Below are 13263 nucleotides of genomic sequence, written 5' to 3'. Positions count from 1 at the left end.
TCCACCACTATGACATTCTAGGAACGGCACTCTGTGCCGCGCTACGAGCTTCCCGTCCTGAATGGGTTTAAGCTGATGTCATGCGTTTCCCCCCGCAGAATGCTCCCGAGGTCCTGGAGGACGCCATGTGCTGGCTGGAGCGCGCTGACGAAGACATCCTCACACGTGTCCAGGAGCTGGGCCACAAGCAGCTGTGCTTCGCTGTTCTGCAGCACCTCTTCACTGAATGTAAGTTCAGCTGTGCTTCGCTGTCCTGCAGCTCCTCTTCACTGAATGTACGTTCAGGGGATTCATTCAAGTTCTCAGTCTGATTTCAGTCCTTGGTGATTCCATAGAAACCAGGCGCAAGTCTTCCGTGAAAGCGTCGCTGCATGCACCGAGAATAGCTGCTCTAAAGCTCACAACGCGTCTTGTATTTCTATTTTCGGTCATTAGTAAGATGAAAGAGTATTTGAACTTTGTGATCAAACTAGCAATAGAATACAAGTTTGGAAGCATCTTCCAGAAACACGAATGGCCTCGGAAATGTCATAAAAGCAACCTCAATGCCTCAAATCTGTGATTTCTTCAGCTGGTCGACCTAAAAAGTCATCATTACATTTTCCGTCTTGAGATTTCATCGCATCATTATTGTCCTCTTCACGCACGCACGCACGCACTTAGCATTGGAATGTATAAATTAGAATGCAATTTGAGGTACACACACTTTGTACGACAGAACTTGGAACAGGTCGGGTCAGTAATCAAAATAATGTACCATGGTCAAAATAGGACTTGCATGTAATGATTTTATACAAATGATTATGCAAAAATAATTCAAAAACGGTGTCCGTTTAAAACTTTTAGATTGGCTATTTATTTCCACTTTTTTTGAACGGATGAATTCACGAATGGAAAATATTCAGATGTTTTGCAAAAATTATTGGGACTACCTCAAATAATTGTGATTTTTGTTGTTCATCAGGAAAAATGTGTTGCCATAAAAAAGCTGTGGTCGAAAGTAACTTTTACTACTTGTACTGTACATGAGTATAATTTTGAGGCATTAACTATTTGTACTATTTGTACTATACTACTTGAGTATTTCCAATACTTTTACTTCTACTCCACTATATCTCAGATCCAAATATTGTACTTTTACTCCACTACATTTATTTGAAAACTTTAGTTACGGTAGTTACATTGTAGTTACACTGGAAAAGGTTATCTTTGAACTGAGGGTCCCGCACACTGTCAGAAACTTGCCAAAAATGTTGCTCTTTATTGGTCAACGTTTCGGTCGATTGGACCTTCATCAGGACAGATAATTGTCAACAACATTGTCTGTTTTTTGGCAAGTTTCCGACAGTGTGCGGGACTCGGGACCCTTCTTTGTTTTTCAAAGATAACCTTTTTAACCCATTTTTGGCGGGAACCCCTTTTGGTGTTAGCATTATGTTATGCTTTAGCTATTGAAAAATAGCAGATCTACAAGCTCATAGTGTGCCACCGAGTGGCGCGCTACGAGCTTGTAGGTCTGCTATTTTTGAAAATTAAAGAACGACTGACATAAAAACATAGCTTTTTCAGAAAACTGTCAGGATGTAGAAGACATTTTTTAGAATTTGATCTCAGGTCAAATGGGTTAAGTATGCTTTATTGCCCTACGCACCCGTCACTAGCCTTCTGAGGTGTGCATCGGCCTTTTGCTAATAAGTTACACTGTAAACAAATGCTGTGTGTCTCCTCTGGTTTCAGATGCGCAGTATGTGCAGGCGATGGGGGAGAACAAAGAGGGCACCATGGTGTCTCTGAAAGCCACCCCAAACAAATGGGCTGTCGAGGTCAGAGAACAGAAATGAAAGATTCCCTGCACACACATTTACACTGTTGTTTTCCTCGACTAAAACTATGACACAAAATGTTCGTCGACGCTACCTTTTTTCATTGACGAAAACTAAATGGAAACTAAATTAAAACTAACCCATGATGACTAAAACTATAAGACTAAATATACTGACAATTTCGTCAACAAATAAAAACTAGACTAAAATGAAGGGACTAGTGGACAAGAGATCCAGTATAAGTCATCTCACAGTGCGACGCGTTGTGCGCTTGTAGATCGGCTATTTTCAGCAAGTGTAAAAACAGTCATTACGACGGCATCAAGGCCTGCCAAAATACATTGTAGTCGACTAAATCAACTAGATTTAGTCGACTAAAATCTTATATTTAGTCGACTAAAACTAGACTAACACTAAAACATTCCAGGTGACTAAAATGTGACTGGAACTAAATGAAAGCTATTGAAGAGACTATGACTGAAACTAAAATCAAAATTTGCTGCCAAAAACAACACTGTTCTGCTCCCATATAATTTTTACTATGAGAAAGTGTTAACGTTTTTGAGCCGAAGCTCTTCCTCAGACTGTCACACAATGTTTAGACCAGTGGTTCTCAAACCTTTTCTTGTCAAGGACCCCCAAATGGACATGTATTATCCCGCAGACCCCCCATTTGAACAGCTATGTCAGGGACCCCCATAAGATTTTTTCTTTTTTACAGCTCTAGCAGTGATTCTCAAACATTTTAATGTCAAGGACCCCCAGTTTGACATGCATTAGTCTATGGACACCCATTTGATGGCATTTCCATATCTGGAACACCAATTTATATCGTAAAATCACTGTTAATTTAACCCTTATGGTGTACAAATGGAACCGAATGGACCCGTTAGGTTCCATTTGTACATTAGATGTTTACGATTGTAGTGGACTAAATCTACAGTTGGCTTTGTCGACTACAAATGCATGTTGGCGGTGCCTTGATGGCATCGTAATGCCAGACTTTATGCTGAAAATAGCCGATCTGCAACACGTTTTGAGCTAGATCTGCTGTTTTCAGAGGGCAACCAAACATAAAATGACGTTTATGACTAAACTGTCCTTTAGTTCTACTTGGTCTCTTCTCCACTAGTCCCTCCCTAACATTTTAGTCTAGTTTTTTGAGTGGTGCAACCACTCCTACAACCAGCAATGTCCGTGTACCTGTGTACCTGTGTAAATGAGCACGAGTATGTGCTATTTATTTATACCAGTAGGGGGCGCCAGAAACAGAGAGAGGGGTAGTGCTGTATCTCTAATGAGAGAGAGAGAGATAGAGAGAGGGGGGGGGGGGGGGGGGGGGAATTGCACCACTCAGTTCACACGTGTGTGATTTTTTATTTGTTGACAGTTTTTGTAATTTCTCGTCATAGTTTTAGTCGACGGAATTAACGATTGCACCTGAAAAGACAATAATAACAATCTGCCAGTTTTCCATGTTGAGAGTAAATGATGTTTGATTTGTGTTCCTCAGAAAAGTGATACGATGAGGATTAAAGGAAACGAGCACTTCACAGAGAAGAACTACGAGGCTGCAGTGAAGTGTTACTCCAAAGCCATCAGATATCAGTGAGTCATAACCATAGACTGTAAAAAAAAATATATGGACAAAGCGTTCTCCGGGTCCGATATGGACGTAAAATGAAGCCTTGGGGAGGGTGGGGCGATGGGGGAATTGTAATGAATTTCTAGATCCGTTTGGGCCCAGCTGGCCATTGGCTGGCCCAGACAACGAGGAGGATTTTTTAAAATTTGTGTGAATTTCAGCCTCTGTGGGGGGTATTTATATGCAAATAGCATGACCAATGATATTGCAGTGGCATTGCAATGAACATCACTGATGACGTTTAGGTGAAAAAAGAACAGAAAAAAAATAAAATAATTAAGTACGGTAATTAATTAAAATAAGAATGTTACCGAAAAGCAACGCTGGGTCTTACAGGGTTAAGGCATTGTAGTGCAAACACATTCTGTCTTTGGAATTACAATCTAGTCTTCACGATCTGTTGTTCTCTTTTCTTTTTCTTTAGCCCTGAAAACCACATTATTTATGGGAACAGAGCCCTGTGCTATATCAAGTGTGAGAAATATCTGTAAGTACCACTTTTGATTCACATATATATACAGTATAATTGGTTTTACTGACTGACTTTATGTGCTCACTACAGTAGGCAAAGCACAACTTTCAACTTGTGTCTGTGTGTTCTCACAATGTGATAACTAAATGCTCTTCCTCATGGAAATTCCAAGACAAATGATTTGATTGAGGCGGTTCTTTTGTATTTTTACAGAAAAGCCGTTGGTGATGGAAAACGGGCCACTTTGATAATGCCGCTGTGGGCAAAGGTATTTATTTCTTGTAATAAGCAGCACCTGAAGTAATGCATTGATTGATTGATCAGATGAATACTTTATTAACAGTTTGCAAGGACGGGCACTAGGCATGTAACGATATATCGTATATCGATATATATCGATATTAATCCCGACGATATGAATCGATTCATTGAAATAAATAAATGGGGTCTAGTGTGTGATGTGAAATGTGAGCTTTAGTCATATTCCATCCTATTCAAGTGCTTTTGGAGAGATGATAGTCACTTTCAGTAGTAGAGCACTGTAGAGGGGAGCTGTGCGTGTCTGTGACTGTGCCCAGGTGATGATGGTCGTTGATTCTCATCAAGGAAGGCAATTATGTTTCTGCACTGTCAAAAGTAATGCTACTTCTTTTGCAATGTAGTTAAATAAAAAAAAACGGTAATTTCTCTTTAAAATATATATATTTTTTAATATCTTGAGAAATGTATCTTGAACCTCATATCGTGATAGGAATCGTATCGTGAGTTGAGTGAATCGTTACATGCCTAACAGTACAGTACAGTACAGTACAGTACAGTACAGTACACCACGAGGTATGCTCCTTCAGCTTCTTTCCATTGGTGTCCTCAATTCATCAAAACCTATAACACAGGACGCAATGTCCAGCCCTGACGTACCACAGCATCGCTCCAGGCTGTTAGATTTGAGTTGAAAATCGCCAACGTCGGTGGGTGGTTGCTTTTCTGGAAATGGAAAGAAACACTGATAAATCCATTGTAGTTATTATTTAGTCACAAGCTCTTATCAATACTTTTCATTGGTTCAATGTTCATAAAACCCACAGACAAGCATAAGTCCCTCATTTGGCCATGCGTAAAATGGCCATGTGTAAAAAATAAATAAAGTAAATGTCCAGACAATTTAACCACTTAAAATTCTATATATTCCCATTACTTACTATTCCCCCCTTTTCATTAAAAAATAATAAAGTAAAACAAGTGATAATAGCCTATCTACAAGGTTAAAGTGTAGTCTGCTATTTGCATGAATAATGAGTTTGTCAGTGTCTATTGACAATGCTGTTGACTATCTATGCTTGCACTTTGACACACCCATGGCTCTCGACACAGAGAAATCTAACGCAACCCGTTATCAAAATAAGCATTAGAAACGATTCAAACAACCCAGAGACTAAATTTCCGGGTAGGCGGGTGGCTGCTTCTGCCCGTCGCGCAACAGAAACTGAATGTTAATTACGTTTATTTTTATTTTTATTTTATTTATATTTAATGTTTCGTGGTTAGTAGTTTAGTGTTTCGTGGTTAGCGATCTAAAATGGGGATTTCAATGCAACTAAAGAAATACATGAACCTGTGTACTGGCGCCCTCTACTGAAAGTGACGTCAGACTTTGGTGCTCTATCCCAGGTGACCCGAGTCTGGTCTGTATGGTTCCTGATACAAGATCAGAAATGTATTTTAGCCTATATGGTTCACATGCCCACTTTTAACACTTTTACCACGGCATCGAGGCCCGCCAAAATACATTCTAGTAGACTAAATCAACTGTAGATTTAGTCGTGTCAAAAAATCTTATGGTATTTAGGCGACTAAAACTAGACTAATGTGGTCTAAAACTAAATGAAAACGTTTCGAGAGACTTTTTAGACTAAAACTAAAATAGAAATTTGCTTACTGGAGATGGGAGGTTCCTTGCCTGACGGCCACGTGAGTACGATCGTTTGAGTTTGGTGTTTTTTTTATCCTTCGTTGGACAGGGTCACTACCGCTACTCGGAGGCCTTGTTCTCCCTGGGGGAGATTAAGAGAGCCATCGAAGCCAACAGCAACGCCCAGATCCTGTGCAAGGGCGACCGCGAAGGCATCAAAGACCTGGAGCAGCAGCAGCTGAAGTTCCTCAACGACCTGGACGTCGACACCAAAGATATTAAAGGTATTCCCATGATGACCCAGTGTGGTTTTCAACCAAGTGGACCCGTATACGGGTCTGTTTGGTTTAATTTCACGCTCTCAGGAGTTAAATTATTGTTAAACATCTGCATTACTTGAAATTTCTCTTTTTTTTGTGTTCCGTCATATCTAAACATTGTGCTTACTCTCAACTTTTAGGTTCCCTTGATAAGAGGCTGAAGGAATTACCTTATGAAAATAGGATGTTGAAGGAATTACCATATAAAAAGTACGTACTACTAAGATAGTAATTGTAATTGTTTTACAATATTTATATGTTCTCACACAGTCGGTTCAGAATCATATTCCATAACAATGAATGGTCCTACTCCTAGCCATTTGATAAAAAAAGAAAAGGATAAAAGCTTTAATAGCAGACCTACAAGCTATTTTCAAAAATAGCAGACCTACGAGCTTGTAGATCTGCTATTTTTCAATAGTTAATGTATAACATATTGCTTAAAACGCCAAAAGGGGTTCCCGTTGGCTGTATCTAGAGCAGCAGCAACATGCGTTTAGAATTATAAAACCTTGTCGTCATTAAGTTTTTCAGCCATGACATTTTAATTCCACCATTTTACAAATGGTGATAAAAAAAGAAGAAAAAGGTGTGACGTGTTTTCTTTGACTTTGTGCAGACCGGACCCTTCGGAGACGGAAGTCATTGTAACACACAAACCAGCCTACAGTGGCAAGGTTAGTCCATGTCTCCTGTAAATTCAGACTAAAACCTGCCTACAGTGGCAAGGTTAGTCCATGTCTCCTGTAAATTCAGACTAAAACCAGCCTACAGTGGCAAGGTTAGTCCATGTCTCCTGTAAATTCAGACTAAAACCAGCCTACAGTGGCAAGGTTAGTCCATGTCTCCTGTAAGACTGTTGCTGTTGTAAAGTTGTGTTCTGTATTATTAAGCTAGTCTCGTGTAGCCAGAGGACTGTTCCACAATCTCCGAATGCTATATTATATAGTCTGGAACTAAACCTCCCGAAATCGGAGTAAGGAAGCTGCCATTTCCGTTTTCGAAAAAAATATATATTTTAAAATATCTTTACATTAGATTCCTTTATTAACATTCATGCTAAGCAACAAGATATATGTGCGTAGGTGATTTCTATTTATGTTAGGATGAATGTGCGCGACTGTAAAGTGTAAAGACGAAACGGAAGTGGGGAGGAGGAGGCTGCACTCCCGCTTTATATTTTATGATGGAGCTTCCGTTGCTCCAGACTGTATGCCGTTGCTCCAGACTGTACGCCGTTGCTCCAGACTGTATGCCGTTGCTCCAGACTGTACGACGTTGCTCCAGACTGTACGCCGTTGCTCCAGACTGTACGCCGTTGCTCCAGACTGTACGCCGTTGCTCCAGACTGTATGCCGTTGCTCCAGACTGTATGCCGTTGCTCCAGACTGTATGCCGTTGCTCCAGACTGTATGCCGTTGCTCCAGACTGTACGCCGTTGCTCCAGACTGTACGCCGTTGCTCCAGACTGTACGACGTTGCTCCAGACTGTATGACGTTGCTCCAGACTGTATGCCGTTGCTCCAGACTGTATGCCGTTGCTCCAGACTGTATGCCGTTGCTCCAGACTGTATGCCGTTGCTCCAGACTGTATGCCGTTGCTCCAGACTGTACGACGTTGCTCCAGACTGTACGACGTTGCTCCAGACAGTATGCCGTTGCTCCAGACTGTATGCCGTTGCTCCAGACTGTATGCCGTTGCTCCAGACTGTATGACGCTGCTCCAGACTGTATGACGGAAGGCAACAGTCTGGCCACGCGAGACTAGTATTAACCCATTGATTGAGACCAGTTTTTACAAATGCTTTCTAAATTAGTTTTAGAAAGAAATTACTTCTTCTCACACTAATACATAGCAGATGTGAGCTTGTATATAGGGAATGTAAATGCCTTTTTTGATTACATTTGTATTTGATTTTTTATTTATTTAACCATTGATTAGTTTGATTAACTGTTACACCACCTACTAAACATTTGGCACCAGATACAACCTTCTGCCACCTCAACATTCTGACGTTTGTCCTTCTGTCTCCTACTAGTCTTACAACATGGGAGTGGTAATGAAGACCAACCCAGGTATGTTGAAGGGACTCACGAGGGGCCATTTGGTTATATATATATACTTTTTTTAAATGTTTTTTTTGTTGTGGCTTTCGCCTTTATTTAATATTTTTTATAGAGGGACAGACAGTAGGCTGACAGGTAATGGGGGAGAGAGATGGGGGGGGGGGGGGGGTGACAGGCAGTAAAGGACCGTCGGGATCGGGATTCCCAGGCCCATTTGGTTTGGCCCATACAGACCTGTGAGGTTTCTTCTGGCCCACTGCTGGTTCCCAGTAGAGCTGTCAGTCACCATTACAAGTTGTCACAAATTTAATTGTGGAATATTATGAACACAGATCCTAGGAATACAAATCTCACGGCCAGCACACAATGCTGGGGCCGCCCGACCTTTACAGCCCCCTTTTCTCTGAATTACGGCTCAGATTGAGCTGGATTGAACAAATGAACACCGTGCCGATGTTACTCAATACTAAATCCTGGTTACCGGCCCGCACGTTTAATGCTTCTTCTTGTGAAATTAAGTGAAAGTTCTCTATTATTTCTATATCTATGCTCACACCGAGGAGCTAGTTTCAAAAAGAGGGCGTGGCTCTGGCAGCTCAAGATGATGATGTAACTTCCTTCACAGGTGTTGCCAATGATAGGCTGCTAATTAAGGCTCTGTTTAGTGTAGCAGAGCCTTTCCAGGCACCACCCTGACTCTGACTTTGACTAGCCTTAATTAGTATCATTGGTAGCACCGTTTTGAAGGAAGTAACATTACACAAGTGTCAATAGTGGCTGGCTGGCTGCGTGGGGGGAAGGTGTACTGAACTCTCCTGCTTGTGAACCAGCAGTGTTTTGGAGCGCTGCCCTTCAATGTTGAGTGTCTCACTGCACAGACATGGACTATATGTCACCGCTCTTTTACCGCTCTCTTTTCTTTAAAGGTTATAAACCAAATGGGGAGACGAACCCCAAACAAACAAAGGAGTATAAAGCAATCCGAGAAATCACAAGGTTTGTATATTGTGGCATTGATGAATGTGACATGATTGAAAACATTAATAGTTATCCACTTTGGACCATTGCCATACCAAACAAAATCTGCATTTTTGTTTTCTACTGAAGTGGTTCTCAAAGTAAACTACTGGAGTCGGTATACAACTCACATGCAAGGGAGGCTGGCAGGACAGAATGTCCTGACCCGGCTCCGTCGGGCACAGTCAAGAAGTCCAACCCAGAGACGGTGTCTGCGGCGCCGGCTCGTTCATCTCCATGCCCGAAGGCTTCAGAACAGAAGGTGGAAGGAGCAGACAAGAAGAAGGTGGAAGCAACGAGCAAGAAGAAGGTGGACGCAGCAGACAAGAAGAGCAGTGCGGAGGAGTCCTCCGTCGCTGGCAAGAAGAAAGACAGAAAGAATAAAACCAAAGACACGGTAAGCTTTGCGTTTCGTCGCTATCGGGGTCGAAAAACCATGTATGTTCCGCTGTAATTGTTTTAAAGGCGATTTCAAATGGTGAAAATATGTTGTCACTCAGCTTGTAAATTGACTATTTTCACTGCTTTTGTGTGACACTCTTGGATGATGAAGTAGGGCATCAATTTGCAAGGACTCGTACAATGTTTTTTTAAGCTAAGTGATTGCTTGTTAGGAACCAAATGGACCCTTTGGGGTTTGTGTCCACAGATAATGTCTTTTGAGTCCGACTAGTGCTTTGAATATCATGTCCATAGCGGTTGCACACAGCATGATGCGCGTAACGTTAGTCGTCACCCATAAATCCGACTACCCAATATTCCGACCATAAGGTGAGTCTTAACCCGGCCACGTAGTCGGACTAACGCGTGCCCCGCCGATGCCCGCACTGGTCCAGCCTATCAAGCGTTGAGGTACTCATTGCTCAAAACGTCCTGTCTTCTGCGTCATCACAAATAGCTCAGCTGAAACAATGTAAACATGGACTTGTTGTAACGATAGGTTGTAAATTCCCGGGTTGTCGCATACAATCCGGAGGATCAAATGGCCGGCGCTCCTTTCCCAAAGTTGAGCCGTTTCTAGCTTGAAATAAATTAAGAAAAACGCCAGGCGTCGGAAGCGCTGAAACGCGATGATCTGTGCTGAGAAGAGGTGTGCACCAGCTCATCTGTACTCTGATGTGTGGGAAGTAATGGCAAATGCCAAAATCATTGTAATTGGTCCCATCGTTAAGGACATAATATATAACTTCATCTTCTTTTAATGACAATAGAGCCAACATTTAATTTTTTATTGACCATTGTGTCTTAATTCCTGCAAGGCTGTATGTATGTCATGGACAGATCACCTCACTGTACTTAAAACTTAAGTATTCTATTGCCTTGACTGTCATGCTCTGGACAACATGCATTGTGAAGTTGTCTTGCATGTGCCTCTTGTCCCCACCAGGTGGTAGCAGAGAGTAAGCCAGACATGCGGGAGGCCCTCAGGTCAGCAGTGCAGGACGCCCATGTTGCTCTCACTAACCTGTGCAGCCGCAACGCTGAGCAGGCATTCTCCCTGGCCTTAGCTTTGATAGAAGCCAACACACCCAAGGTACAACACACACACACACACACACACACACACACACACACACACACACACACACACACACACACACACACACACAATTAATTTCAATTCAGGCCTTTATTGGCATGAGAAAACATATGTTTACACTCACTGCCAAAGCAAAAAGGTTATTTTCTTTGTCTTTGCAGGAACTTGGAATGTCTACACTTGATGTCGTTCTGTTGCTCTATGGACAAGCGTCTGCTCTGACAGAAATTGGCCAAGTTCAGGTGGGTTCAACCTATCACACAGTGAACTTAGCTAACATTGTTTTATCACTGCATGAATAAGTTCTTTCAGAGCACGCTTGTGTCAAAATAGAACCTGAACACCAAAACAATCAAGGCTTTGATCAGTTCAAACTTGTCAAGTTTGGCCATTTATAAATCCTCTTTAAAAATAAAATAAAAACGTCTTCAATGTCAACTATTGTGTCATCGATGGGAGCGTCATTGACACTTTGTCTGTCAGGGCCATTTGTTGGTCTGAATTGTTCTAATAGTCTTGTCACTAATGGATTCACTTCTTGTCAATGTAATTACTGTTACCGTCTATTGTAACTGGTGAGACTCCCATTTCTAACCCTGAGTTCTAACCCTTAATTCCAAACAAAAAGGCATCTGTAGCATAATAATGCTACATCTTAATGAATGTAAAACAATTCTTTGGTCTACACTAGCTAAACTAAATGTGCTTTCTAATGCATGTGTGCCCATATAGGAACTTGCGGAAGCACAAAGACAATATGAGAAGATCAAGTCTTACGAGGAGAGGACGTTCCAGTGTTTTGTGTACTACGGTATTGGGAAAGTGTATCTCAAAGAGAACAGGTAATTATGTAATTTACCTCGCAAAGACATTATGCACAGGCTATATATAGCACGCATGTTACATTTCCTTGTTGCACCCGTGGCATACCTTTTTCCACTGTATTACTTACTAACTTAACCCATTCTGGACGGGAACCCCTTTTTGTGTTTTAACTAAGCATTATGTTATACTTTAGCTATTTTTGAAAATTTGTGAAAATATGCCTGAAATCTTTGAATAGTCTTTCAGAGTTTCAGTTTTTAACTCAAATCTTTGCTTCTGGGGGGGGTCCCTGGAACAACATATTTTCAGATGGGGGTCGACGGGCCAATTACATATCATTTTTGGGGTCCTTGACATGAAATATTGAGAACCACTGATATAGAAACATGTTTTTTCAGAAAGAAATACATCTTAATTTTTTCTTTTTTAAATTTCAACGTCAGGCCTAAATGGGTTTAATGTCTAACTCTGTACTTGCTGCGGTGCATATCTCTGTGTCATCATGCACATATTTTACAATGGGGTGAATGAAACACTGCTTCTACGTTGACTGGTGATTTTTAATTCATAAACTGAACTTGTTCTGAACGTTGTTCCCTCCTCCCAGGTATCCAGAGGCCCACAGTCAGTTTTCAGACTCTCTTCAGATGGTTAAGAATCAAATAACACCTGGTAAACTCACCTGGCCTATGACTAAAGAGATTGTCAAAGAAACAAACATCGATTATTTCAAGGTAGATCCTCCTTTTTGTATTGTCATTTTGAGCCATATCTATAAACGGGTGCATGTGTTCGGTCCGACACACTAACAGTCCGACACCTTACCCTAAACCTAACCTCACAGTTTTTAACCTGCCACACATGCTGGGAGCCACATGTTAGTTTTATCCTGCCACACATGCTGGGAGCCACATGTTAGTTTTAACCTGCCACACATGCTGGGAGCCACATGTTAGTTTTAACCTGCCACATGTTAGTTTTATCCTGCCACACATGCTGATCTACAAGCTCATAGCGCGCCACCGAGTGCCGCGCTACGAGCTTGTAGGTCTGCTATTTTTGAAAAATCGAAGAACGGCTGACATAGAAACATAGCTTTTTCAGAAAACTGTCTGGATTTAGAAGACATTTGTAGAATCGTTCCCAGGTCTAAATGGGTCAAACATCTCAAATGTGTGTTTCCTTCCAATAGGAACTCCTGGCGGGTGCCATGGACTCGTGCAAGTTTCCACCACACCCCGATGCCATTTGTTGTCATGAGACTTGCCTCGGCCATTTGAAGGTTGAAATCTATTTCACGGATCCAGATTTTAAGGTGAAACGTCGCTCCGTGGTGGTCATGTTGTAAACGAGGACGCTGCCCTGCTGTCGTGCGGCTGGTTTTCATGCCGTTTCCATCAATGTCCCTTTTCTTCCACAGGGTTTCATTAGAATAGGTTGTTGCCAGAGCTGTGTTGTGGAGTATCACATGAACTGTTGGAAGACGCTCAAAGCAGCAGCATTTTCAGACAGAAATGACAAGGTATTTGCATAAACACACGACATAACAAAATGACCAATGTGTATTTGTGCATCATTCATATCATAAAATAAGTAAAATAATGTTCCTGGCAATGCCAGGCTAATAGCATGGCAGCATTTCATA

The 13263-nt window shown here is 41.6% G+C and overlaps 1 protein-coding gene across 2 annotated transcripts in view; it reads left to right on the top strand.

The window, feature by feature from the left end:
• The window catches only part of ttc3 (tetratricopeptide repeat domain 3), a 42541-nt gene that overhangs the window by 8844 nt on the left and 20434 nt on the right, over positions 1-13263 (top strand). For both annotated transcript variants that reach the window (XM_080779982.1, XM_080779981.1), the window contains exons 7-23: positions 99-228; positions 1738-1823; positions 3337-3431; positions 3893-3955; positions 4154-4208; positions 5959-6133; positions 6310-6379; positions 6789-6846; positions 8209-8245; positions 9163-9232; positions 9344-9650; positions 10641-10787; positions 10955-11035; positions 11526-11635; positions 12226-12352; positions 12811-12933; positions 13039-13140. In XM_080779982.1, coding sequence (XP_080636108.1) covers positions 99-228; positions 1738-1823; positions 3337-3431; positions 3893-3955; positions 4154-4208; positions 5959-6133; positions 6310-6379; positions 6789-6846; positions 8209-8245; positions 9163-9232; positions 9344-9650; positions 10641-10787; positions 10955-11035; positions 11526-11635; positions 12226-12352; positions 12811-12933; positions 13039-13140 — 1836 coding nt within the window. The remainder of the gene's footprint in view (positions 1-98; positions 229-1737; positions 1824-3336; positions 3432-3892; positions 3956-4153; positions 4209-5958; positions 6134-6309; positions 6380-6788; positions 6847-8208; positions 8246-9162; positions 9233-9343; positions 9651-10640; positions 10788-10954; positions 11036-11525; positions 11636-12225; positions 12353-12810; positions 12934-13038; positions 13141-13263) is intronic.

This window comes from Protomyctophum bolini (assembly GCF_963924005.1).
Source record: "Protomyctophum bolini genome assembly, chromosome: 13".
In the NCBI taxonomy this organism is placed as follows: domain Eukaryota; kingdom Metazoa; phylum Chordata; class Actinopteri; order Myctophiformes; family Myctophidae; genus Protomyctophum; species Protomyctophum bolini.
Note: the sequence above shows the minus strand (reverse complement) of the source record. Positions and strands in the feature narration are given on the sequence as shown.